This window comes from Salmo trutta, chromosome 5, assembly GCF_901001165.1.
Source record: "Salmo trutta chromosome 5, fSalTru1.1, whole genome shotgun sequence".
NCBI lineage: Eukaryota > Metazoa > Chordata > Actinopteri > Salmoniformes > Salmonidae > Salmo > Salmo trutta.
The window spans coordinates 66519187-66547132 of record NC_042961.1 but is presented as its reverse complement, the minus strand read 5'-3'; the positions used below and the strand labels follow the sequence as shown (position 1 = coordinate 66547132).

General features: G+C 40.7%; 2 protein-coding genes across 4 annotated transcripts; one reads left to right on the top strand and one right to left on the bottom strand.

The window, feature by feature from the left end:
• Positions 1–74: 74 nt before the first annotated feature.
• On the bottom strand, positions 75–23538 carry LOC115194866 (equistatin-like). 3 transcript variants are annotated; one of them, XR_003878512.1, is made up of 5 exons: positions 23495–23529; positions 22270–22348; positions 17998–18129; positions 17767–17862; positions 17515–17641 (listed from the first exon to the last, which is right to left on the bottom strand). XR_003878512.1 is itself a non-coding variant. In XM_029754797.1 (4 exons), the coding sequence occupies exons 2-4, from the start codon at positions 1868–1870 to the stop codon at positions 88–90; spliced, it is 255 nt and encodes an 84-aa protein (XP_029610657.1). In that variant the 5' UTR covers positions 1871–1882; positions 23495–23538; the 3' UTR covers positions 75–87. The 3 variants fall into 3 exon arrangements, 2 of the variants coding, with proteins under 2 accessions (XP_029610657.1, XP_029610655.1); XM_029754797.1 differs by lacking the exons at positions 17515–17641; positions 17767–17862; positions 17998–18129; positions 22270–22348 and adding exons at positions 75–167; positions 255–377; positions 1819–1882 and having other exon boundaries at positions 23495–23538; XM_029754795.1 differs by lacking the exons at positions 17515–17641; positions 17767–17862; positions 17998–18129; positions 22270–22348; positions 23495–23529 and adding exons at positions 75–167; positions 255–377; positions 1819–1882; positions 2398–2442.
• LOC115194824 (ladderlectin-like) lies at positions 7914–12196 on the top strand. Its single transcript, XM_029754738.1, has 6 exons — positions 7914–7964; positions 8743–8805; positions 8936–9036; positions 10861–11031; positions 11711–11822; positions 11970–12196. The coding sequence occupies exons 2-6, from the start codon at positions 8748–8750 to the stop codon at positions 12059–12061; spliced, it is 534 nt and encodes a 177-aa protein (XP_029610598.1). The 5' UTR covers positions 7914–7964; positions 8743–8747; the 3' UTR covers positions 12062–12196.
• Positions 23539–27946: the final 4408 nt, after the last annotated feature.

The window sequence follows — 27946 nt, the reverse complement described above, 5'->3', positions numbered from 1 at the left end:
TAAACAAAAAAACCATCAAGAACCAGCTGCAAAGTAATAACATTTAGTGAATGATATATACACACACACACCTTGGGGAAACAGTTGCTAGCAGTTGATAGCAGTGCCTGGTGGAGTCTCGGTACCCTGGATCTTCTGTCCGTAGCTGGTCACACACCAACAGTAACCTACCAGAAAGACATGTTGCATATACAATATATACACATTGAATTATCACATTCGATTTTAGTGTGTGTATGTGCGTCCGTGTTAACCTGTAGAGCCCGAACATTGCTTAGGGGTGTATTGTCCATTGTCGTCACACGTGGGGATGTAGGCTCCAATTGGGCCATGTATAGCGGCATCTCTAGCATCCTCACAGGGTCGTATCATAGCATCTGGACACAGGTAACATACATTGTAATGTGGACATAACATTGCAGGAAAATTTATGGACAGAATATACATGTCTGGAATCTTGGGTTGTGTCCCATATGGGCCCTGGTCAGAAGTAGTTTATACGGAATAGGGTTCCGTTTCAGATGCAACCTAGGTAACCCCCCCCCCCTAAAGATTTAGATGCACTATTGTAAAGTGGTTGTTCCACTGGAGATCATAAGGTGAATGCACCAATTTGTAAGTCGCTCTGGATAAGAGCGTCTGCTAAATGACTTAAATGTAAAATGTAAATGTCTAAATATTGAAATTCTGCTACTTGTTTAAAAGCCCTGTGCAGTCAAAATTCTGTTTCCCGTATAACAGCTGATGAAACTAAGACTGGAAATTGTATCAGTGTTATTTCCTGATAGTTGCTAGACAAACCGATCGTAATTCCAGTTGAATGATCAAACCATTCATATCAGAATACCTCACTCAGTCCAGCATCTAGACACCAAAATACATCTCTGGAACTAGAGGAGTGGCAGGTAGCCTAGCGGTTAGAGAGTTGGGCCAGTACCGTAATTTCCGGACTATTAACCGCACCTGAATATAAGCCGCACCCACTGAATTTTAAAAAATAGATTATTTTGAACATAAATAAGCCGCACATGTCTATAAGCCACAGGTACATTGAAACAAATTAACTTTACACAGGCTTTAACGAAACACAGCTTGTAACAAAAAATTATAAGCTTTAGTTGTCTTTTTGCACCGAGTCAATACCTCACGCTGCCGATTCCAACGTCTTATCATCGACTCAATAAGACCAAGCTCCCGTGCAGCAGCTCTATTTCCTTTTCCAACAGCCAGATCAATTGACTTCAACTTGAAAGCTGCATCATATGCATTTCTCCACGCCTTTGCCATGATGAGGGTGATAAAATGACTACCGTGATCAGAATGATGGGAAGTTCGAGAGCGCTCGATTTAATCTAAACAGTAAACCAAAAAGTTGTTTGACCTTAACCCGGTCGGCAATTTCGTTGGTCTAATGAAAGCTTCATGCAGTAAAAAAAAAAAAAACTGAGCACGTCACAGAATGTGTTTTTTTTTTAAACTTGAAAGCTGGAAAAATCCATATATTCGCCACGTCATTGTTTAAGCCGCGAGGCTCAAAGCCTGGGAAAAACAGTTGCGGCTTATAGTCCGGAAATTACGGTAGTTCAAATCAGTGAGCTGATATATCCGTCTATGTGCCATTCAGCAAGGCACAACCTTCATTTCTCCAGTGTCAAGGTTGATAATGGCTGACCCGTGGAGAACCGGTTATGAATAGAAACACATGTCCAATTCACACCTGCGTATTAATACCTACATGTGTGTAAAGTAGGACAGAGCAACACCAAATAAGGTTTTTATTATAATGTGGTGAGTAGGTGTGAGGTTTGTCACTCTTACCTCCCAGAGCAAAAGCTGTGCTGACAAGCAGAATGATGGTAAATGTCGCCATGGTGATCGTCTCCTGAGAGAGAGAACAAGAGTGAGATTAGTTGAGCATTTTAAATAATCTGGTACGGCTGTGGGTACTAGAGGAGAGGTTAAGGAAACCCACTGTTAGGTACAGAACTTACTCATCTGCCAAAGCAGCATTTTCTAAACCTAGTACTGAGGACCCCAAGAACCAAGTATGGGCAACACGGTGCTACTAGTCTTCTGCCAAAACTCAGGTATCATTTCTTCAACCACATACAATGGATTAGCCTGGCACACAGGAATATGTATCCTTCCCAAATGGCTCCTCACTCCTTATGTAGTGAACTACCTTTGATGAGGACCTACAATGTGCTACATAGGGAATGGGAAGCATTATAGATCTAGTCAGAGACTACCCATTTACTGCAAAGGTAACTATTAGTCTATGTGATTAAATGCAAGGGGGGTGGGGTCACTCCACAAAATGGCACCCTATTTAGTGCACTACATTGACCTGTGCCATTTGAGATGCAGGTAGTCTATTAAATAATGATACAATCTCACCTTCTGCACTCTTCCAAGGGATTCACTGGTCTTCTCTTTGTTGTCTGTGAGTTATGGTCTACATCTTCTACCTCTCCTTTTAAAGGATCTGTCACAGGTGTGACTAGTTGCCTCATTAACCCAACGAGAGATCCCGATGTCCGCCAGAAGACAGTGGTGTAAAGTACTTAAGTAAAAATACTTCAAATAAATACTAATTCGGTTTTTTGGGGTATCTTTACTTTACTATTTATGTTTTGACAACTTCACTACATTCCTAAAGAAAATAATGTACTTTTTACTCCGTACATTTTCCCTGACACCCAAATGTACTCATTACATTTTGAATGATTAGTAGAACAGAAAAATTGTCCAATTCACACACTTAAAAGAGAACATCCCTGGTCATCCCTGCTGCCTCTGATCTGGCAGACTCCCTAAACACAAACGCTTTCTTTGTAAATGATGTCTGAGTGTTGGACTGTGACACTGGCTATCAGTAATTAAATTAAAAACAACAAGAAAATGGTGCCGTCTGGTTTGCTTAGTATAAGGAATTTATATAAGAAATAGTATAAGGAATTTGAAATGATTTATACCTTTATTTTTGATACTTTAGTATATTTACAACCGAATACTTTTCTCAAGTAATATTTTACTGGGTGACTTTCACTTTCTATGAAGGAATCTTCATAGGCAGTGAAGAGAGTAGTAGAGGAAGATGGGTCCAGTTTCGAGGGATCCAGAGAGGCTCCCTGTGAGTATGCCGTTCCCAATAGAGAGTGATAGGAATAACATGTGTTTCAGTAAGGCTGGTTTCTTAGCATTCATAGCCATGGTGATCAACTGTACCACAGAAATGGAACATAAATCACAGAAAATAGATGTTGTGGTGGTAGCTGCAGAGAACTCCTTGGGTTACGAAATTTTACAGCAGAATAGTTACAAGGTGTGATGAACGATAGTGTCCCGTTCTCCCAGGCTGCCGGCCTGCTGTAGGATCAGATTGGGCCAAGTGGTGGAATAGTGGTGAGGTTTTGATGGGTCTAGGATCACACAAAAGCACGAGTGCAAGCACGCACACACACACACACACACACACACACACACACACACACACACACACACACACACACACATACTAAATTATCCAATTTTAGTTAACCTCGGGATCGGTGTCCCCCATGCGGGGCGGTTGAGCTAACGTAGTCTTATGTGATTAGCATGAGGTTGTAAGTAACAAGAACATTTCCCAGGACATAGACATGTCTTATTTGGTCAGATAACTTAACTTCTTGTTCATCAAACTGCACTGTCCAATTTACAGTAGCTATTACAGTGAAAAAATGCCATGCTATTGTTTGAGGAGAGTGTACAGTTATCTATTTGAAAATGTATATATTGATCAATTAGGCACATTCGAGCAGACTTGAAACAACATTTTGAATAGAAATGTAAAACTTGCCATCTAGTAGCCAAAATATAAATTGCGCCTAGAGTCCTAAGTCAGATAATCTTCATTAATAAACACATTTGTTGATGCAACATTTTCAACAGAAATTAAATGGTTCATTGGATCAGCGTAAAACTTTGCACATACACTGCTCCCATCTAGCCAAATTCTAAATTCACCTGGGCAGGAATAATACATTATGGCCCCTGATTCGAGACAGGTGTATTACAATTGTCCATTGTAAATCAAAACAAATTTCATACATTTAGTATCTTTACAAGATTAAATCAAGAATAGTCTGATGGGTGACAATATTACCCTATAAACTGTGAATGATATATTATCACTTATGTCCAGTGTAATTCAAGAAACAGCACATAACTTTTTTTTGGCTACTTTTTCAAATCAAAGTGTAATTTAATGTTTTTATTTTACTTTAATTTAACTAGGCAAGTCAGTTAAGAACAAATTCTTATTTTCAATGACCGCCTAGGAACAGTGGGTTAACTGCCTTGTTCAGGGGGAGAACAACAGATTTGTACCTTGTCAGCTCGTGGATTCGATCTTGCAACTAGTCCAATGCTCTAACCACTAGGCTACCCTGCCGCCCGATATGTTTTGATAAGGTTTGTGTCACTACTAAAGTGGCCAAATAACTTCTTAAAAATGAAACACATTAATCCACTTTATAATGGGTGTTGAGCCTAACTGGAATACATTTGCAGCGCGTGAGTTTCTCATTTGGGGAAAATAATTTTCACTATAAAAATGCAGCTTGATAATAAAAGCAAAATGAAAAGCTGAAAAGTATTAAACCTCTTTGTTACGGCAAACCAAAACAAGTTCAGGAGTAAAGGTTTTCTTATATAGTCACATTATAACTTGCATGGACTCACTCTGTGTTCAATAATAATGTTTGACATGATTTTTGAATGACTACCTCATCTCTGCACCCCACACATATAATTATCTGTAAGATCCCTCAGTGGAGCAATGCATTTCATACACAGATTCAACCGCAAAGAACAGGGAGTTTTCCAATGCCTTGCAACGAAGGGCACCTATTGATAGATGAGTAAAAATAAAAGAAGCAGGATATTGCAACAATAAGGTAATTTATCCATTTAATTGGGGATTTTGATGTGTGCTTGGGGCTATTGTCTTGCTAGAAGATTCACTTGCGGTCAATGTCAGCATTCTAACAGAGAGAACTCGTTTTTTTTGGGCTATAATGTCCTGGTACTTGGTCAAGTTTATGATGCCGTTGACCTCAAAATGCGTCACAGAACCAGTGGTAGCAAAATATCTTCATAAACGTTAAAGATGCAGAACCAAATTTTACTGTAGGTATGAGGTACTTCTCTGCAAATGCTTCTGTATTTCCACACCAAAACCACCACTGATGTTCATAACTAAAGAGCTCTATTTTCATGTCATCTGACCATAGCACTGCCTGGAGTTTGATAAATGGCACTTGGATTGGAACCAGTGTTATTTCCTCCTTAAAGGGATAGTGCAATATTTTGGCAATTAAAACCTTTTTCTTCTTACCCAGTGTGGTGGATGAATCAGAATTAGTTGGGTAACATAGATAATGAAGATGTTTTATTAGTATAATATGCTTATGTGAGATACTTGTCATTAGAGAGTGTCCTTTGGACTCTGGTGTCTTTCAGTTGCACGTAACCCTTGGCTGGGGCTCAGTCATTTGGGGCTCAGTCATTTGGGGCAACAGAGAGGGGAGAGGTCAGACTTGTTTTTTACATGTCTCTCTTGCTATGCAGAATATCAGCAAGAGAGGAGGACAGAATGAAACATTGTCTTCATATGTGAATGTGTCTTTACCTATTCTTAAACCATGGGGAGGGATGGCGTGATTAATGGGGAACCAATTATTTGTCTCCACAATGTCTGTGCGCAAGTTCACTCCCCTCAGTGAGCTTGTCCAGGAGTGGGAACAAGAGGTGTTTTACTGAGGATGGGCCTCTATGAGATAGCACTGACAGAGGAGATTTATGGTGTATTTTGATAAGAACGCCTAAAAAGCATTCCAGAGGACATGAGCTAATGGTTTTGTTCAATACCGTACCAGGGAGGGACAGTTCTAGGGAGACCAGACACCGGTCTATATAATGAACACTGTTGAGATAGCAGTTGCTGTCTGCTGTGTTTTATATATATCTTTTCATACAAAACTTAACTGAACTGTTCCTAAGATCTGTGGTTTGTCATGTCAAAGGAGGTTGGATATTTCCTATAAAATATCTCAGTAGCCATTGTGTTGGAACCTCCCTTTTTCAATGGTTCATTCGAGAGAGTGCATTATTGAAGGTCAAGTGCTTTTGGAAAAGTATCTTAATTATTAAAGATGTAGTTTAAACTCAGACTGGTGTGTTTGTAACTCTCCTCATTTGGTAATGCAGAAATTAGCCACCACACCAGAGTCAGATTTTGTCTCTGTATGCAATTTGAAGGACTTTGAAGGTAGTTTTTCCATCGATCGCTAACTAGCGTCAGCGCAATGACTAGAAGTCTTAGGGATCTGCTCTCATAGTTAGCAATTGTGCTGAAGCTACAGTAGTTAATTAAAAAAACTTCCTTCAAACTAAAGAAAGAGGGCTAAATTGCCAAAATCTCACAATATCCCTTTAACACCTTGACCGGTCATCTTTCCTCCTCTTATCTCCTCACCTAACCTCTCCTCTTTCATATACCTCTCTTCCCTCCTCCTCTCCTCCCCTCTCCCCTCTCCCATACCTCTCTTCCCTCCTCCTCTCCTCCCCTCTCCCCTCTCCCATACCTCTCTCCCCTCCTCCTCTCCTCCCCTCTCCCCTCTCCCATACCTCTCTTCCCTCCTCCTCTCCTCCCCTCTCCCCTCTCCCATACCTCTCTTCCCTCCTCCTCTCCTCCCCTCTCCCATCTCCCATACCTCTCTTCCCTCCTCCTCTCCTCCCCTCTCCCCTCTCCCATACCTCTCTCCCCTCCTCCTCTCCTAACAACACAAACCCTGGTCCTACTTTCACTCTCCCTCCTCCAGACCTTCAGCTTTAAACATTTTGTCGACATTTAGAAAGTTTGCATAGAAAAAATATGTGACAATTGCCTGCTACAGTGAGATTCCGTTGAACTGTCTTGTGTCGATAAAAACAACTGGACGTAATAACTTCACCCCCCCCCCCCAAAAGAAACATACCTAGAGTGTGGAATAAACAAGCGGTCTGTGCCAACGTACCGCCATGGTCTGTGCCAATGTATCATCATGGTCTGTGCCATGGTGGAACTTGCATTGTATGTCTGAAATAATTGTATGGAGAAACTTGCATCGAGCCTACCAGAAAAGCAAGGTGAAGCAATTCAGGCATTCTTGAAAGTCACAATAATCCTTGTCCTGAAAAAAAACTATTTTTATATTTGGTTATAAAAAAAATTGCATGCAGTGGGCATAATAAAAGCCAAATAAAACACTTTGCTTTTATAATTAAAGGATTTAATCTTTATAGTTACGGGATGACATCACGTACCCCAATAAACAGCGATTAATCAGACTCATTTTCCACAATTTGAACCCATTTTTGTTCCATTCTTGGACTTTACTATTCTCCACAATTTTTTCTCTCTAACTGTAATCAACATACTTTCAACTTCAAACGACACTTTTGCTTCGGCCATCTCCACCAACCGCCTCACATAACTCGAGAGGGAGGGGTCTCACTGGATGGGTCCTTAAAAAGGAGAAGAGGGAGACATAGGACTCAATCTCAGCCAAAGGGAGAGTTAGAACTCAACTCACAGGCAATATTTCAGAAAGTGAGATTTCAACATCTGTTCATCTAATACTGTATGTGACTGTATCCCAAATAGCCCTCTATTCCCTATGAAGTGCACTACTTTTGACCAGAGCCCATAGTGAATATGTGGCCCTGCAATTGTTTTGAAGGATAATGCTTATTCCACAAACTCCCAATTACCCTCTGGACACGCCCCTCTCCTGCTAACTCACCACACCTGAACTCACTCTGCTAATCACCAAGTCCTCTTCCATTCTTATGGTATATAAGCAGCTTGTTCTACCTGGGTTTGTTCAGCATTTGTGGTGTTCCAGTTCGTTTATTGGTTCTGTTGTTGGTTGGCTAAAGTAAGTTCCTGCTTTTGAAACATTTATATGTTTTTAATTTCCTGTGTTGTGGCATAATGTCCTCTTCATCCTAGCTTGAGTATTGTGTTGCTAGCCCAGTATTAGACCTTTAATTTAACTGTAAGGGAATTGTTACAGCTTATGAGATGAGACATGGTCCAATGATGGTACCTGCTAGCAGAATGTCTTACATCTATAATCCTGTAGACTGTTCTGATTGGTTGCCATTTGCGCTATGTCTCAGTGAACAAGAAACTACGACATGCCGTGTTTACTTTTACCCCCCCCCCCCCCAAATCAAACATGGATTCCATGTTGTGCTCAGCTGTCTAGCTACCCCCCCCCCCACAATATGTCCACCATGCTGGGCCAGACTGAAAGTAGAGAACATGGATGTGCAAAGCCAGATCACAGCATATCACTGCATTTCCTGATGGCCATTTCACCCTACCTACTGGTGTTACATGCCACTAAGGCTTACCTGCCTTTTGTCTTGTGTTTATTTTTTGTTGGATAATAAAAGAACCAGAATATAATATGGTTCAACCATAATGCCTGCATTCTGACAGATTTGGCAATAGCCAAAGCTGCAGGGCATTTCTACATTTGTGAACTAGGCCTCTATTACTCCAGTATGAGTGGAAAATGCCTGCCCAAAAATTCTCCTCAGCCCTGCTTAGGGAATAGGTTGGCATTTAGGAAAGCAGACATTCCTGTTCTAATCTACTGTATGTGGAGTTGAATCTGGTTTTGATGGCTTCACTCTTTATTCTCTCAGACTCCATGACCATGTTGACCAGTCTTCTGATTCTCAGTGCTGCCTTTGCTCTAGGAGATGCAAGTAAGAGTCCACTCTTCTTGACTCATTCTGTATTTTTCTTGTAGCATAGGTGACTGACTGATCTACAAATAATATTGTAGCTGTGATTTGTACACTGGCGTTTAAAGCCACATGTGACTTCTCTGTACAGATTTAATTCTAGAAGAAGACTTGTGTCCTTCCGGTTGGACAAAATATGGATCACGCTGCTTAATGTTTGTAAAGACTACAAGGAGCTGGCCTGAAGCAGAGGTATAACCCTTACCATCTACTGTGAATTTGAAGAGGAAGTGTAGATGAAATTAGCTCTTTGACTTAACGGTAATACTTTCTTAAATGGTAACACATGACTGATGTGAAATACTGAACATCCCTTTAAACCATGTCCTGTGGGTTCCAGTATACAGGAGGCAAGACTCCACATTAAATATGTATAGAAAATTCCCATCTTAAAAACCTGTTGAAGATCTTATCCCGATCGTATCCCGGTATTGGGATTCATTGTCATGTGACCATGGCGGGGAATTCAAAACTGCAAGAATAATCATTTCAAATAATCAACTATTTTCCTCCATATCTCCTAAATCTAACCACGCTGTCTGATTTTCAGAGGCTTTACGGAGAATGCATAAAGTTAGGTTAGGAGAGTACATTGACAATAGCTGCGTGTAATGTTTAGCCAATTCAAAGAAGGGCATCAACAGACAGAACTAGCTAGAATTATGCACTTACCTTTGACAATCTGCATCAGATGACACTCATAGGACATTATGTTATACAATACATGCATTTTTAGTTCCATCAAGTTCATATTTATATCCAAAAACAGCATTTACAGTCGCGGTGAAATTCAGAATTTTTTTGGCTCGAATGCTCCCAGTGAATCTAGCATTACAAATCACGGAATTACTATTCGAAAACATTGGTAAATTATAATATTGTCATTCAAAGAATAATATATTATCATCTCGTAATTGCTACCGAATGGCCAGATCTCAAAATAACTTTACTGGGAAATCACATTTTGCAATAAACTGGGTACTATGCTAAGAACAATAAGCTAAGCTATACAGTTAGCGTCATCTAATATCGATAATAACATTGTAAATATCCCCTTACCTTTGATTATCTCCATCAGAAGGCAGTGCCAGGGATCCCAGGTCCAGAACAAATGTGGTTTCTTTTGACAAAGTTCATAATTTATGTCCAAATAACACCAAATAGTTAGCGTTCAGTAGGCTCCCACAAAACGAGTTGGTAGGTGTAAAGTCACGCCGAAAAGCTAAAAAAAACCTAGTAAATAATCTATTTACGTTTGTTCAAACATGTCAATCGTATTTTAGCATTAATCTTTTGGTCCATTTTTAACGTGAAACATCAGTAATATTTTCACACAACCTATCAAGTGTCTAGAATAAACGATTATGACAAAGACACTCTTCTCAGATTTATGCGCAGGCGCAAAAAATGAAGTGATGACGCGTCAACTTCCTTGCATTCTAATTTGCTCCCTGTTCATCACAGATGCTTCAAACAACTTTATAAAGATCGTTGACATCTAGTGGAAGCCGTAGGAGTTGCGAACTGAATCCTTTCTCACTATGGTATCTATAAAACAATGACACTAAATAGTACAGTCACAAAATTCTCATTTTTTAAAAATCAATTTTTAACAGGTTTTTGCCTGCAATATGAGTTTTGTTATACTTACAGACACCATTCAAACTGTTTTAGAAAATGCAGAGTTTTCTATCCAAACCTGAACAATAATATGCATTTTCTAGCTTCTGAGTTGGTGTAGGAGGCAGTTAAAAATGGGCACATATTTTTTTCCAAAATTCTCAATACTGCCCCCTAGCCCAAACAGGTTTTAAGACAGCGGTAAACTAATATCTTTAAGAGTGTTTTAAAAGTGGAATTTGTTGTGGTGGTCAATATTTGGTTGAGTCCAGAAGACAAATTCTCAGCAACACTGACTAATACATGAAATGTCTTTGTTCCATCTACTGCTCGGCTGTCATTGTAGATAATTTTCTTAACAGACTAGCCTTGTTAAATAAATACTTTCTTCTCTAGCGGCACTGTGTGTCCCTTGGTGATAAACTGGTGTCTGTACCCAACGTTGTGGAGTACCTGGGCGCAAACCTGGCATCTGTGCACAGCTCAGAGGAAGATCAGTTTCTACAGCTCTTGGTCAAGATTGTTGGTTTCCCTCCTACCTGGATTGGAGGATTTTATTCTGTTAAGGTGGGACCATTAAGCACAGTGTTATATAGAGCCATTACTGCAAGGAACTCCGTTCCATCTCATATTGCTCAAGTGAAGAGCAGACCTGGATTCAAAAAATAAACGTGAGGTGTGGCATGTAGGCACCTGTAATTATTTTTTGTAGTTCTGTCAGTTGTGTAATGCTATTTTGTGTGGACTCCAGGAAGAGTAGCTGCTGCTTGTTAACAGCTACTGATATGGGTTCCATACAAAATATTAAGAGTAGCTGTTAAGACCATGGGGCCAATAAAGGCAAGGCTGCTAGTTTGAATCCCAGAGCTCACTCCGTGAAATCTGACGTGTCCTTGAGCAACGCCCTTAACCTAATTGATCCTGTAAGTCATTCTAGATGAGAGAATCTACTAAATTACATTTAACTGTCAACTTCAGTAGGAGGCTTTTATACACATGTGAAACGGTTCTAGGTAAGTATAACTGTGATCAATTCTGGACAGTCTTCTTGTAAACATGTGTATGGTCTTTGAAATGCATTGGGATGATTGCAGATGTGAGGATTTGGTTCCATGTTCTTTACACAAGCAACAGTCCCAGTCGGAGGGTTTGGAAGTAGTGGTAGCTTTAACTGTTTTGTTGTTTCAGGTGGTAGACGTAGGACTACATTTAGTTCGTATTCTGAAACCCCACTTTCCCCCCTCAGGACAGGCGGTGGTTCTGGAGCGATGGCTCTGACTTTGATCACCAGAACTGGGCAAAAGGAAGGCCCGGCAATGTTGGTGCAAGAAAGACTTGTATTCATATCAACTTTGGAGGTACAGTAATCCCAGTATCATTCATTGATCCAGTCATCAAATTAAACTTTATTCCCAGTTCATTTAAGAATTGACTCTCATGTAGACTTTCCTACTGTTGTGTGTCTGTGTACAGCTGAATATTTTGGTTCTGTGTTTCGTCTTCAGGTCAAAAGCGCTGGAACAATGCTTTATGTGGAAGGAGCTTGCCCTCGGTGTGCTCCCTGAGACTCCTGCCGCTTCGCCAGACTATACATTAAAAGCGGAAATGCTATTCCGTAGTGTCTGCATCCTCAATACTTCATAGTAACGTCAAATACTTTGCTGCTAAATGAGATTTCAGTTAGTACACAAATGTTGAGGATTTGCTTGCAGCCAATAAAATGTGTACACTATTTTGTCTCATGAGTTATTGAACATAGTACTTTTTCTTACTGGTCCCTTGTGGGACTCAAACCCACAACCCCAATGTTGCAAGTACCATGCTTGACTGCGCCACCAGGACTTAACTTTATGTACATGTGGACCTGTGACATGCCGCAATATTTTTAGGATACTGACGGTTGAAAAGACATGTTTTACCTGTCATGAAGTTCTTTTGATTATAAATGTTTCATAAGTTGTGTGTTAAAGAACTGAGAAGGTCATTAAGCGTTATGCCTGTCTTTTGTCACCACTCTAAAAAGAGGTGGTTTTTATTCACCTAGGCAAGTCCACTTCCTTGTTTACCATGACAACCTACTCTGGACGGCGCTACGCCAATTGTGCGCCGCCCTATAGGACTCCGAATCACGGCTGAATGTGGTACAGCCTGGAGATGAACCAGGTACTGTAGTGACTCCTCTTGCACTGAGATGCAGTGCCTTTGACATCTGTGCTGCGCAGGTTCCTGGAGTATCCTTTAGGGTTTCTTCAAATTGCAGCTAGGGGAACCCCTATGTTCAGAGAACCCGTTAAGTGATCCTTGAAGAGAAAATATAATCATGAGGTGACATGCAAGTCTAACATTTGGTATCTGGGGTGTTGCTGTTCTCTATCCAAAACCAGAATGCTCACCGTGCAAAGCAGAACAGGATTCCGGTTATATTCAGCGGTGTAGGGAGGTCAAAGTCTGAACATTGTTATACAGAATTCATGCCTTGATTTTTGTGGTGACAGAACTTTTGCTAATAGTTTTCATACTTTGTCCATAATGTAGTCCTTTGTGGTTTTCATTGAGTTAAAGGAGGATGGTAAATGTGATCTGCATAGCAATTGACTTTTCTTGTCTGTACCTGCACACAAGTGAGCAGTTCAGTCTTCTGCACGCAATACAGCTAACCTTATATTACCTCATGATTATCCAGTGAATTATGTCCATTCTCCTAAGATGAACACACAGGAATAGATGGTATCAAACAATATTTAGATCATGCAATGCAGCGGTCCCCAACCTATTTTGGGCCACGGACAGGTTTAATGTCAGACAATATTTTCACGGACCTTTAAGGTGGATAAATACACAAAATAAAATGATACGACCGGCATAACTGGTATTTTTTTAAATATAAACGTGAATCCACTGTGTACTCGTATGCAACTTTATTAGTAGCGTCCTCGTAACATCGCAACATAACATGAGTAACGTCCTCTCTGCCCCCTAACGCTCTCTGGTCGCTATGGTAACGTTTAAACATGCCTTAAAAATAAGATGCAGCACAAAAATAAAGTGCATGAAAAATACAACTCACCATAACGCTAAATCAGTGGGAGCCCTGAGCTTGTTTCTCTGCAACGAGACAGTCCCATCTAGGGGTAATGGGAGACAATGACACCCGAAGTGTGTTGCTTATGTCTTATGTCCAGTCTACTCCGTAATTTTGTTTTGGTTGCTGTCACTGCAGAAAATCCCGCTTCACACAAATAGGATGTCGGAAGTGGCAACAGGGTTTTCAATGCTGTTGTGGCGATCTCAGGGTTATTCTGCCGTGACTTTAATACAGAACACCGGCAGAGTTGTCTCGAACATACTTTTAAGGCCGCTGTCATTTGCGATCTCCAGCAGTTATTCTTCTTGCATAGACATGCTGGAATCACCTGGTTTGTTGACAAATGGGTCGCGGATCCATTCCTTGGCAGTTCTTGGGTCATTTGTGGTTGGGAAGTAGCGCTCAAACTCTTTTAAAAGCAAAGACAGGTGATCGTGCACCAGCTCGGGCTCAGTCTCTTCCAAAATCCCCGCCAATGTTTGAAACATGTCAAATATACCTCTGTTCACGCGCCGTCCCCACGAATCCAGTTTGGCTTTAAATGCAGCTACTTTATCTGCCAACTTGAAGACAGTTGAAAACAGTTGTCATATTCCCCTGAAGTGACCGATTGAGTTCATTGAGCAGGTTGAATATGTCGCACAAGTAAGCGAGTTTTGCAACCCATTCCTCGTCACTGAAATGTGCTGCCAGCGGTGATTTTTTTCCTGAGAGAAATCTCTGCAGCGGCTCTTGTAATTCAAACACTCTGGCCAGCGATCTCGCTCGGAATAACCATCTTATTTCTGTGCTTCGCGTTCATTTTTCATTATAAAACATTGTTCAGACTCAGATAATAAATAAAACGGAAATAATGTAAGTTATTTATTCTTTCTCTGCGGCCCGGTACCAAATGACCCACAGACCGGTACCGGTCCACGGCCCGGGGGTTGGGGACCGCTAATGCAAGGGACAAACCTCACCTTGATCTTTCCCTTTCAGTTAAGCGCCTGCTACTGTCCATTCAAATCGAAATGTTTGTTAGGCAGGTAGGTTCCTGCAAACCCCCCTCCAGCTAAGGAGGTTCCTTGATGAACCCCACCTTCTATGGGGTTCTTGGACAAACCTTTCTGGGGCTATATTCAGTGCCAAGAACCGTAATGTTCTTCAAAGTACTGCGGACCTTAGAACTCTAGTGAAACCCCACATTTTTATTGTACTCTGACTAGGATTCAAAAGGCACTCGCACGTCTCTTTGTTGCAGGTGCATGGTTTTTGAATAAGATGAAGAACACTGTTCATGCTAGTCTCACTGCTCTAAAGCTGTACGTATCGGCCTTGTCAGAGCTTTCAGTGTTCACAACCTGCACCTCTATGTTGATATTGCTCCAACCACATCCATTCAATGCATCCAATGGGGTTGGAGTATGAGAGAAAATAAGTGTTACCCAAAAATAACAATGTGCGTTTCATGAGTATTCTAATAAAGTGTGTACATAACGTGTCAAACAAGACTAAAATCGCACAGAGTACATAGACCTATCAAGTAAGTTTCCGTACAAGAATAAAACATGAGTAAACTAAAGTGGCAGCATTAATTCATGTTCACATTTACAACATAAATAGGCATTTCATCATTAAGACCTTTTGGGAATAATGAGGGTGAAAATCCCTAAACAATCTTCAAAAGACACTGATTTGACCCCACCATCAAAAGACACTGATATGACCCCAGAATCAAAAGACACTAATATCAAAAGACAATATGGCGGTTGTTTTGCTTTTCACACAAGCCTCACCTGAAGGTAGACCAGTTAAAAAAATGAAAAGACATATACAGTTTATTAGGTACACCCCTCTAGTACTGGGTTGGATCCCCCCCATTGCCTCCAGAAAAGCTTGAGTTCTTCAGGGCTTGGAAACATTGCTCAATTGGTATCAAGGGACTTAACGTGTACCAGGGAAACATCATTACACCTCCTCCACCAGCCTGTACCGTTGACACCAGGCAGGATGTGGCCGTGGACTGATGCTGCTTCCACCAAATCCTGACTCTGCCATTAGCATGACGCAACAGGAACCGAGATTCATCGGGCCAGGCGATGTTTTCCACTCCTCAATTGTCCAGCTTGCATGATACCTGACATTCTCTTTTGACGTTTCATCAACGAGCTGTTTTCACCCTAAAGTACTGCCACTGATTGGATGCTTTTTGTTTGTCGCAACATTCCCCTTGCTGACAGGTGTATAAAATCGAGCAAGCAACCACGCAATCTCCATAGACAAACGTTGGCAGAAGAATTGCCTTACAGAAGAGCTCAGTGACCTTCAATGTGGCACCTTCATAGGAAGCCACCTTTTCAACAAGTCAGTTTGTAAAAAGTCTGCCAGGAGAACGCTAACTGCCCGAATGCATAGTGCCAACTGTAAAGTTCGTTGGAGGAATAACGGTCTGGTGCTGTTCATGGTTCGGGCTAGGCCCCTTAATTCCAGTGATAAACAATCTTAACGGTGCTGCATACAATGACATTGTAGACAATTCTGTGCTTCCAACTTGTGGCATCAGTTTGGGGAAGGCACTATCCTGTTTCAGCATGACAATCCCCCCGTGCAGGTTTATCGAGATTGGTGTGGAAGAACTTGACTGGCCTGCACAGAGCCCTGACCTCAACCCCATTCAATACTTTTGGAATGAATTGTAACTCCAACTGTGAGCCAGGCCTAATCGCCTAAAATCAGTGCCTGACCTCTAATGCTCATGGCTGAATGGAAGCATGTCCCCGCAGCAATGTTCCAACATCTAGTGCAAAGCCTTCCCAGAAGAGTGGAGGCTGTTATAGCAAAAACAGGCCCAACTCAATGATTTTGGAATGAGATGTTTGACAAGCAGGTGTCCACATACTTCTGGTCATGTGGTGTGTGTTTTAGTTAGCAAATTATAGGCTGAACATTTCCTTACCCCTCAAGTTATTAATTCCCCTTCACCTAGGGCAATGATGTGAATCACCCATACTTTCATGCTAGCTAATACTGTACTAACCATGTTCATTTTCTGGCAAGTTGCCTCCAAATACTGGCATGAACATGAAGTACCCTAACCATGATTAGATTAGTCTGGCCCCAAAAGATCAGAAGGAAGCAAATGTAACAAAACCAGGAGATATGAACCATATTTCATCAAGTCATCCTACAAGTTCTAATACAACATTTACTCATGTAAAGACCAAGAGCATGTACTTTATTTTACAGGATGATATAATGCCTGAAGCAAACAATGGAATGATTTAGTGAAATGTGAAGATGTAGATTCAGTAAAGGGGTCTTTCATCCCTCTGTGGCCTGGAACAATTATTCAGCCTCAGAGTAGCATGGTTCTGACTGTGGACTCTGTATATATTGGAATGACATTTTGATGTCTATGGAGGACCAAAGCTGCCATAGAGTTAAATGAATATATAAAGAGAAATCCACAAAAAAAGGAAATACTGACAGATTTGATTCCACAGTCCAAGTCCTGCAATCAGAGTTAGGATGCTAATATTTGTAAACTCTTTCAGTTGTTTTCTGTGGGTGTCACTGAGTAACCTGATGCCCCATATCATGGACCCTAAGATCATAGGAGTAAAAAAAACAACCTTGCCTGTGCACGTGACTAACCCCACAACCCACTTCTAAACTGTCCATCTTTCTGATTTCCACCAATCAGAGTTAATGTCAGAGTGATTAGAGGGACAATAGAGTGCTGAGTACCAGGCAGTTAGCAAGTGCGGTAGGCTACTAATGACCATCACCAGCATCAGAGCTTGGAGAAGCCTAATTACTAAATGGTCACGTGGAATTTGACTGCCTTCATGTCCTGTAACCACCGGTGTGTGGGGGTAATACAGTCACCATAACAGCCCTACTCCTTCCTCCATTTCCCAGAACTGGACTGGTTCAGATAAATTGTTCAGCATATCACACCAACAATAAAGAAGCAAATCATCAACAGTTAAATCTCTGGATTTCTTTATTTATTTGTATGGAATGTGAATCAGTTCCTGTAGTACAGTAAAGAAAACTGTCAAAGTCTTTTCAACGTCTTCGTTCCAACATTTTTGTCTACGGCCACAGCTACAATTACAGACAAAAACAACAACAACATAAACATTAACATCCAGAACCAGCTGCAAAGAAATAACATTTAGTGAATGAGTGAGAGTGTGTGTGTGTGTTTGTTTCTTTGTGTGTATATACACCTTGCTGGAACAGTTGCTAGCAGTTGATAGCAGTTCCTGGTGGGGTCTCCGTACCCTGGATCTTCTTTCCAGTACTGGTCACACACCAACAGTAACCTACCAGAAAAAGACATGTTAAAAACCTGTTACAAATTCAATATTTACACATTTTACTGTAACACATTGAATTGTCACATTCAACTGAATTGGAGAATTTACTGTGTGCTTCTGTGTATGTGCGTCAGTGGTAACCTGTAGAGCCCCAACATTGCTCAGGGGTGTATTGTCCATCGTCATCACAAGTCGGGATAAAGGCTCCAATTGGGCCATTTATCACGGCATCTCTAGCACGCTCACAGCGAGTCTTGTGTCGTATCATACCATCTGGATAAACAGGTAACATACATTGTAATGTTGACATAACATTGCTGGACACACATTCTGGATGCTTGGGCTGTCAATCTCAATCTTATACATCTCTGGATCAAGAGAAGTGGCAGGCGGTTAGAGAGTTGGGCCAGTTACTGAAAGATGGCTAGTTTGAATCCCTGAGATGAGAAGTTGAAATATCTGTCTATGTGCCCTTGAGCAAGGCACAACCTTAATTTATAGTGTCACAGCTGACCTTTTTAACCTCTCTAGGGTAAGTGGGATGAAATCGTCTATTCAACAGCCAGTGAAAAATCAGAGCACCACATTTAAAACCACAAAATGTCATAATTCAAAGTTCTCAAACATAGGACTAATTTACACCATTTTATAGATACACTTCTCCTGAATCGAACCACGTTGTCCGATTTCCAAAAGGCTTTACAGCGAAAGCAAAACATTAGATTATGTTAGGAGAGTACATCGACACAATAACCACACAGCCATTTTCTAAGCAACTAGCATGCATCACAAATACCCAAACCACAGCTAAATGAAGCACTAACCTTTGACGATCTTCATCAGATGACACTCCTAGGACATTATGTTATACAATACATGCATTTTTTTGTTCGATAAAGTTCATATTTATATATATAAAATCAGCATTTTACAGTGGCGCGTGACGTTCAGAAAATATTTTCCCTCCAATACTGTCGGTGAATCAACATCACTATGTACAAAAATACACGTCATAAACTTTGGTAAAATATTATACTATCATTCAAAGAATTATAGAATTAACATCTCGTGAATGCAACTGCATTGCCAGATTTCAAAATAACTTTACTGGGAAATCACGCTTTGCAATAATCTGAGTACTGTGCTAAGAAAAATACACTAGGCGATACAGATAGCCGCCATGTTGGAGTCATCTAAATTCATAAATAGTATTAGAAATATTCACTTACCTTTGATGATCTTCATCAGAAGGCATTTCCATGAATCCCAGGTATTCAACAAATGTTGTTTTGTTCGATAAAATCCATAATTTATGTGCAAATAGCTCCTTGTGGTTCGCGTGTTCAGTAGGCTACTCAAAATGTACGAAGCGCGCGGAAAATGTCACGACGAAAAGTAAAAACAAAATCTATTTACGTTCGTTCAAACATGTCAAACGTTGTGTAGCATAAATCTTTAGGGCCTTTTTCAATCAGAACTTCAACAATATTCCAACCGGACCATTGCATTGTCTTATAAAACGTTTTGGAACAAAGCAGCCACCCACATGAACGCGCGCCTATGTAGTGATGGCCCTCCTCTTGTAACCAACTTTCCAGGCTTCTCCTTTGGTCTGTGTTTACCGGAGAAGACTCAAAATGAACCCTAACTCACTGTGTGTTCGATTGGCAATGACTTGAAAGGACTACAAGCACCAGAATTCTCACTTCCTGCTTCGATTTTCTCAGTTTTTTGCCTGCCATATGACTTCTGTTATACTCACAGACATCATTCAAATAGTTTTAGAAACTTCAGAGTGTTTTCTATCCAAATCTACTAATAATATGCATATTCTAGTTCCTGGGCCCGAGTAGTAGGCCGTTTAATTTGGGTACGTTTTTCATCCGCCCGTGAAAATACTGCCCCCTACCCTAGTGAGGTTAAATATACTGAAGTATCAACATTAAATGTAATTGATCAAATATACTTAACCTGTTATGGATAGGGGGCAGTATTTTCACGGCCGGATAAAAAACATACCCGATTTAATCTGATTATTACTCTTGCCCAGAAACGAGAATATGCATAGAATTAGTAGATTTGGATAGAAAACACTCTAAAGTTTCTAAAACTGTTTGAATGGTGTCTGTGAGTATAACAGAACTCATATGGCAGTCAAAACCCTGAGACAAATCCTAACAGGAAGTGGAAATCTGATGTGTGGAATCACATTCAAGCCTTTGCCTATGAAACACACAGGGACTGGTTACTCATTTAGCACTTCCTAAGGCTTCCACTCGATGTCAACAGTCTTTACAAAGTGGTTTGAGTCTTCTACGGTAAAAACTGACCAAACTAGAAGCCTGGAAACTTGGTCACAAGCGGAAGGCCATTACTACTATGGCGCGCATGCATGTGGGGACTGTTTTGTTCCGAAACGTTTTATAAGACAATGCAATTGTCCGCTTTGAATATAATTGAAGTTCTGATTGAAAAAGGCCCTAAAGATTTATGCTATACAATGTTTGACATGTTTGAACGAACGTAAATAGATTTTTTTTGTACTTTTAGTGGCGACATGTTCCGCGTGCTTCGTACATTTGGAGTAGCCTACAGAACGCGGAAACAACAAGGAGCTATTTCGACATAAACCACCAGACCGAGCCTCCACTCCATTACGAGTTGGCTGAAGGTTTGACCATGCATTCCTCTTACTGAACTTTAACCTCTCTTGGGCAGGTGGCACCAAATCGTCCCACCTATGTAACAGCCAGTTGAATCCTGTGGCGCGATTTTCAAATACCTTAGAAATGCTATTATTTCAATTTCTCAAACATATGACTTTTTTACAGCTATTTAAAGACAAGACCCTCGTTAATCTAACCACACTGTCCGATTTCAAAAAGGCTTTACAACGAAAGCAAAACATTAGATTATGTCTGCAGAGTACCCAGCCAGAAATAATCAGACACCCATTTTTCAAGCTAGCATATAATGTCACAAAAACCCAGAAGACAGCTAAATGCAGCACTAACCTTTGATGATCTTCATCAGATGACACACCTAGGACATTATGTTATACAATACATGCATGTTTTGTTCAATCAAGTTCATATTTATATCAAAAACCAGCTATTACATTAGCATGTGACGTTCAGAACTAGCATACCCCCGCAAACTTCCGATGAATTTACTAACAATTTACTAAATTACTCACGATAAACGTTCACAAAAAGCACAACAATTATTTTAAGAATTATAGATACAGAACTCCTCTATGCACTCGATATGTCCGATTTTAAAATAGCTTTTCGGATTAAGCACATTTTGCAATATTCTAAGTACATAGCCCGGCATCACAGGGCTAGCTATTTAGACACCCAACCAGTTTAGCCTTCACCAAAATCACATTTCCTATAAGAAAAATGTTATTACCTTTCCTGTTCTTCGTCAGAATGCACTCCCAAGACTTCTACTTCAATAACAAATGTTGGTTTGGTCCCAAATAATCCATCGTTATGTTCCATCAACGACGTTTTGTTCGTGCGTTCTAGACACTATCAGAATGGTAAATCACGGTCGCGAGCATGGCGCAGAACGTGACAAAAAAATTCTAAATATTCCATTACCGTACTTCGAAGCATGTCAACCGCTGTTTAAAATCAATTTTTATGCAATTTATCTCGTAGAAAAGCGATAATATTCAGCCCGGGAATCTGCATGTCTGTAAACTGAGGGAAAAACCGAAAGACGGGGGCGGGGCAGGTCACGCGCCTAAGCCTTTCTCCTCTGATAGACCACTTAGCTTTTGCTCTCGTATGTTTCAGCCAGGGCTTTGAATTACGTCATTCCTGTTTTTCCCGGGCTCTGAGAGCCCATTGGAGACGTGGGAAGTGTCACGTAACAGCAGAGATCCCTTGTAATAGATAGAGAGAATCAACAAGGGCAAGAAATGTTCAGACAGGGTACTTCCTGAACAGAACCTTCTCAGGTTTTTGCCTGCCATAGGAGTTATGTTATACTCACAGACACCATTCAAACAGTTTTAGAAACTTTGGAGTATTTTCTCTCCAAAGCTAATAATTATATGCATATTCTAGTTTCTGGGCAGGACTAATAATCAGATTAAATCGGGTACGTTTTTTATCCAGCCGTGAAAATACTGCCCCCTAGCCATAAGAGGTTAACGTATGTAAACTTCTGACCCACTGGAATTGTGATATAATTCAGTGTAAGTGAAATAATCTGTCTGTAATAATATTTGGAATAATTACCTGTGTCATGCACGAAGTAGATGTCCTAACCGACTTGCCAAAACTATAGTTTGTTATCAAGAAATTTGTGGAGTGGTTGAAAAACGAGTTTTAATGACTCCGACATAAGTGTATGTAAACTTCCAACTTCAACTGTAAGTGTGAGGTATGTCACTCTTACCTATGGGAACAAAGGTGTCTCCCAGAGCAAAAGCTGTGCTGACAAGCAGAATGATGGTCAATGCCACCATGGTGATAGTCTGGAGAGAGAGAGAGAGAGAGAGAGAGAGAGAGAAGTTGAGCATTCGAATCAGCTGTGCTTGTACTGGAATACTCCAAATCAGTGGAATGGCTGTGGGTACTAGAGGAGACGTTAGGAAATCCTGTGTTAGGTACATAACCTACTGTACAGCTGGGGGTAGTGGAGGAGAGGTTAGGAAATCCTGTGTTAGGTACATAACCTACTGTACAGCTGGGGGTAGTGGAATAGAGGTTAGGAAATCCTGTGTTAGGTACATAACCTACTGTACAGCTGGGGGTACTAGAGGAGAGGTTAGGAAATCCTGTGTTAGGTACATAACATACTGTACAGCTGGGGGTACTAGAGGAGAATGTCACGTTGTTATCAAGGAGACAGGAATGCATAATCGTTTTTTATTTATTTACCCAAATTACAGAGTGCCATGTAAAGGCACGAGGACGAAGACCTAACAAACACGAATACAAAACACAGGGCTGAAACCCAAACAGAAGAGCGAGGTGTACCTTGAATAAATACACAGGACGAGACCAGATAACAAAAGCGCACAATCATACAACACGGGACAAGACCCGTAATCATCAGTGCACAAAACAAGCGGCACGAAAGCCAACACAACAAGGCACAGGTACTCACACGACCAACAACCAACGGACATTGGGACAATAATCGACAGCCCAATTGAGAACAAAGGGCACACTTATACAATTACTATTCAGGTGTGGGTAATGACAGTTCAGCTCCTAGGCCGGTGACGTAGACCTCCGAAACTGGTGCACGGAAAGAGCAACAGTACCGGGGGGGTCCGTGACAGAGAGGTTAAGGAAACCCTGTGTTAGCTACAAAAATGATGCAACTGCTAAGGCAGCATTTTCTCAACTCGGTCCTGGTGATCCCAGGTATCACCTCTTCAACCACAGACAGATTCTCCTAGCACACAGGAACATGGATGCTTCCCAAATGGCTTCTTATCCCCTATGCAGTGCACTACTTTGGACCAGGACCCAGAGTGAACTAAATAGAGAATAGCTCAGGGCCACAAAGGTAATATGGACCCTTGTCTAAAGTAGCTCACTACATAGGGAATAGGAGGTCAGTTGGGACGCAGACAAGTATAGTATTAGATGAACATATGTTGAAATCTCACCTTCTGAAGTCTTCAGTTGTAGCTTCACTTCTTCACTGGGTCTCTCTCTGTCCTGCCTGCGAGTTGAGTTCTACCTCTCCCTCCTCTCCTTTTTAAGGACCCGTCAGTCAGACACCTCCCTCTTTTTTTCTCAACCTATCTCTCATCCTTCAAACCTCTGCATACTTTCTGTCCAGCCCAAAACCTGCTAGACATGTCCGACATCTACCTGTTTGACAGGGTTGGGGTCAATTCAAAGTGAAGGTATTCAACTTTTGTAACACATTCATATGTTGCATATTGGGTCACAAGATGGTTATGAAGTTTATCTTGAACACTGGTGTCCTACTGAATGTTCTACTTAATTCTACCTAATTGAAGCTGATGAAGATGTAGTCTGAAGTGCATTATAATGTCTTCGATACAATGACATTTCAGGAGATAAATAATGAGCAGGAAAACCTTTTGTCATCATTGTGATGTCAGCAGATAGACTTTAGATGCAACTTTAACTGTAAGCTCTGGAATGTTACATTCATTTTAATTAACTGCCATCCCTGCTGTCTGTCTAATTGACCTTTTGCCCCAGAATGTTGGGCATCTGATCGTAGAGCTCCAATGAATAGCAACTGTCGTCAAGTCCAACACCTTGGACAAGCTCATGTTTAAAACACATGAAATCCATTGAGATGATTACAAAAAGGTAGAGTTTTCATTGAAAAACAAATAGTTCAAAATGGCTAAATATTTCAACAGTGCACCGGGGATACTTACTTCTGTGATTCCTGAAATGGCGTAGGACCAGCAGCATTCCTTTGTGAGGAGGAGAGAAGGTGGGAGAGGGTGAATAGCTAGCGTGCCTTTTCTTTGTGAGGGTCAAGCCTCTCTTTCACCAAACCTTGTCATCAAGGTGACTTTCTGTATTTCTGGAAGAACACGACAATGGAATAGATGGATGAGTTGTGTCCCAAATAGAACCCTGTTCCCTACATAGTGGACTAGTTGTGACCCTATAGGCCCTGGTCAAAAGAAGTGTACTATGTAGGGAATATCTTGCAATAGGATTATTGTGTAAGATGGTTCTTATTGTACCCCTGTGGCAAAATATGTTGTCTTAAAAATTGTATTTAAAAGAGTCCTACTCCTTCCTTCATTTCCCAGAAATGGATGGGTTCAGATAAATTGTTCAGCATATCAAACCGACAATAATGATGTCACGTCCTGACCAGTAAAGGGGTTATTTGTTATTGTAGTTTGGTCAGGACGTGGCAGGGGGTGTTTGTTTAGAGTGTTTAGGGGTTTATTAGATTATGTGTTTATGTAGAGGGTATTTGTTTAGAGTGTTTAGGGGTTTATTAGATTATGTGTTTATGTAGAGGGTACTTGTTTAGAGTGTTTAGGGGTTTATTAGATTATGTGTTTATGTAGAGGGTATTTGTTTAGAGTGTTTAGGGGTTTATTAGATTATGTGTTTATGTAGAGGGTACTTGTTTAGAGTGTTTAGGGGTTTATTAGATTATGTGTTTATGTAGAGGGTATTTGTTTAGAGTGTTTAGGGGTTTATTAGATTATGTGTTTATGTAGAGGGTACTTGTTTAGAGTGTTTAGGGGTTTATTAGATTATGTGTTTATGTAGAGGGTATTTGTTTAGAGTGTTTAGGGGTTTATTAGATTATGTGTTTATGTAGAGGGTACTTGTTTAGAGTGTTTAGGGGTTTATTAGATTATGTGTTTATGTAGAGGGTTTTTGTTTAGAGTGTTTAGGGGTTTATTAGATTATGTGTTTATGTAGAGGGTATTTGTTTAGAGTGTTTAGGGGTTTGGTGGTTTATGTGTCTAAGTAGAGAGGGTATTGGTTTAGAGTGTTTCGGTGTTGTCGGGTTGTGTGTAGGTTAGATCTAGGTGATATAGTTCTATGTGCAGTTTGGATTTGATCTTCAATTGGAGGCAGCTGTTCCTCATTGCCTCTGATTGAAGGTCCTATGTATAGGGGTAATTTAGAATGGGGTATTGTTGGTAGTTGTGGTTGCATAGCTTTGTGTTTAGCCTGCAATCCTGTTTGTCCATACGGTTTCTTGTTTTGTAAAATGTTTGTGGTTTTTTGTAATAAAACGTAAAAATGAGCACTCAACCCGCTGCGCTTTGGTCCACTATCTACGACGGTCGTGATAAAATGGACAGTTTAATCTCTGGATTTCTTCATTTATTTTAATGGAACGTGAATCAGTTCCTGTAGTACAGTAAAGACAACTGTCAGTCTTTTCAACATCTTCGTTCCAACGGTTTTCATCTACGCTCACATCTACAATTGCAGACAGAAACAGCATTCAGAATCTGCTGTAAAGAATGAACATTTAGTGAATGAGTGAGTGTGTGTACTTTGGTGAAACAGTTGATCTTGGTAGAGTATTAGTACACTGGATCTTCTGTCCAGTAGTGGTCACACACCAACAGTAACCTACCAGAAATGGACATGTTAACCTCTTTGGGACACAACTCATCCCACTCAACAGCCAGTTGAATCCTGTGGCGGGTTATTCAAATACCTTAGAAATGCTATTACTTCAATTTCTCAAACATATGACTATTTTACAGCTATTTAAAGACAAGACTCTCGTTAATCTAACCACACTGTCCGATTTCAAAAAGGCTTTACAACGAAAGCAAAACATTAGATTATGTCAGCAGAGTACCCAGCCAGAAATAATCAGACACCCATTTTTCAAGCTAGCATATAATGTCACAAAAACCCAGAAGACAGCTAAATGCAGCACTAACCTCTGATGATCTTCATCAGATGACACACCTAGGACATTATGTTATACAATACATGCATGTTTTGTTCAATGAAGTTCATATTTATATCAAAAACCAGCTTTTTACATTAGCATGTGACGTTCAGAACTAGCATACCCCCCGCAAACTTCCGATGAATTTACTAACAATTTACTAAATTACTCACGATAAACGTTCACAAAAAGCATAACAATTATTTTAAGAATTATAGATACAGAACTCCTCTATGCACTCGATATGCCCGATTTTAAAATAGCTTTTTGGTGAAAGCACATTTTGCAATATTCTAAGTACATAGCCCGGCATCACAGGGCTAGCTATTTAGACACCCACCAAGTTTAGCCTTCACCAAAATCAGATTTACTATAACAAAAATGTTATTACCTTTGCTGTTCTTCGTCAGAATGCACTCCCAGGACTTCTACTTCAATAACAAATGTTGGTTTGGTCCCAAATAATCCATCGTTATATCCAAACAGCGGCGTTTTGTTCGTGCGTTCTAGACACTATCCGAAATGGTAAATCAGGGTTACGAGCATGGCGCATTTTGTGACAAAAAAATTGTAAATATTCCATTATCGTACTTCGAAGCATGTCAACCGCTGTTTAATCAATTTTTATGCAATTTATCTCGTAAAAAAGCGATAATATTCCGTCCGGGAATCTGCGTTTCGGTAAATAGAGGGAAAAAAAGAAAGACGGGGGCGGCCAGTGCACGAGCCTAAGCCCTTTGTCCTCTGATCGGCCACTTGACAAAGGCGATAATGTGCTTCAGCTTGGGGCTGGAATGACGACATTCTGTTTTTTCCCGGGCTCTGAGAGCCTATGGGAGCCGTGGGAAGTGTCACGTTACCGCAGAGATCCTTTGTTTTTGAAAGAGATGTCAAAGAAAGCCAATAAATGGTCAGACAGGCCACTTCCTGTAAAGGAATCTCTCAGGTTTTTGCCAGCCATATGAGTTCTGTTATACTCACAGACACCATTCAAACAGTTTTAGAAACTTTAGGGTGTTTTATATCCATATCTAATAAGTATATGCATATTCTAGTTACTGGGTAGGAGTGTAACCAGATTAAATCGGGTACGTTTTTTATCCGGCGGTGTAAATACTGCCCCCTAGCCCTAACAGGTTAAAAACATGTTACATATAAACTCAGCAAAAAAAGAAACATCCTCTCACTGTCAAATGCGTTTATTTTCAGCAAACTCAACGTGTGTAAATATTTGTATGAACATAAGATTCAACAACAGAGACATAAACGGAACAAGTTCCACAGACATGTGACTAGCAGAAATGGAATAATGTGTCCCTGAACAAAGGGGGAGTGGGGGTCAAAATCAAAAGAAACAGTCAGTATCTGGTGTGGCCACCAGCTGCATTAAGAAATGCAGTGCATCTCCTCCTCATGGACTGCACCAGATTTGCTTGTTCTTGCTGTGAGATATTACCCCACTCTTCCACCAAAGCACTTGCAAGATTCCCGACATTTCTGGTGGGAACGGCCCTAGCCCTCACCCTCCGATCCAACAGGTCCCAGACGTGCTCAATAGGATTGAGACCCGGGCTCTTCACTGACCATGGCAGAATACTGACATGTGATTGTATCCCAAATAGCCCTCTATTCCCTATGAAATGCACTACTTTTGACCAGAGCCCATAGTGAATATGTTGCCCTG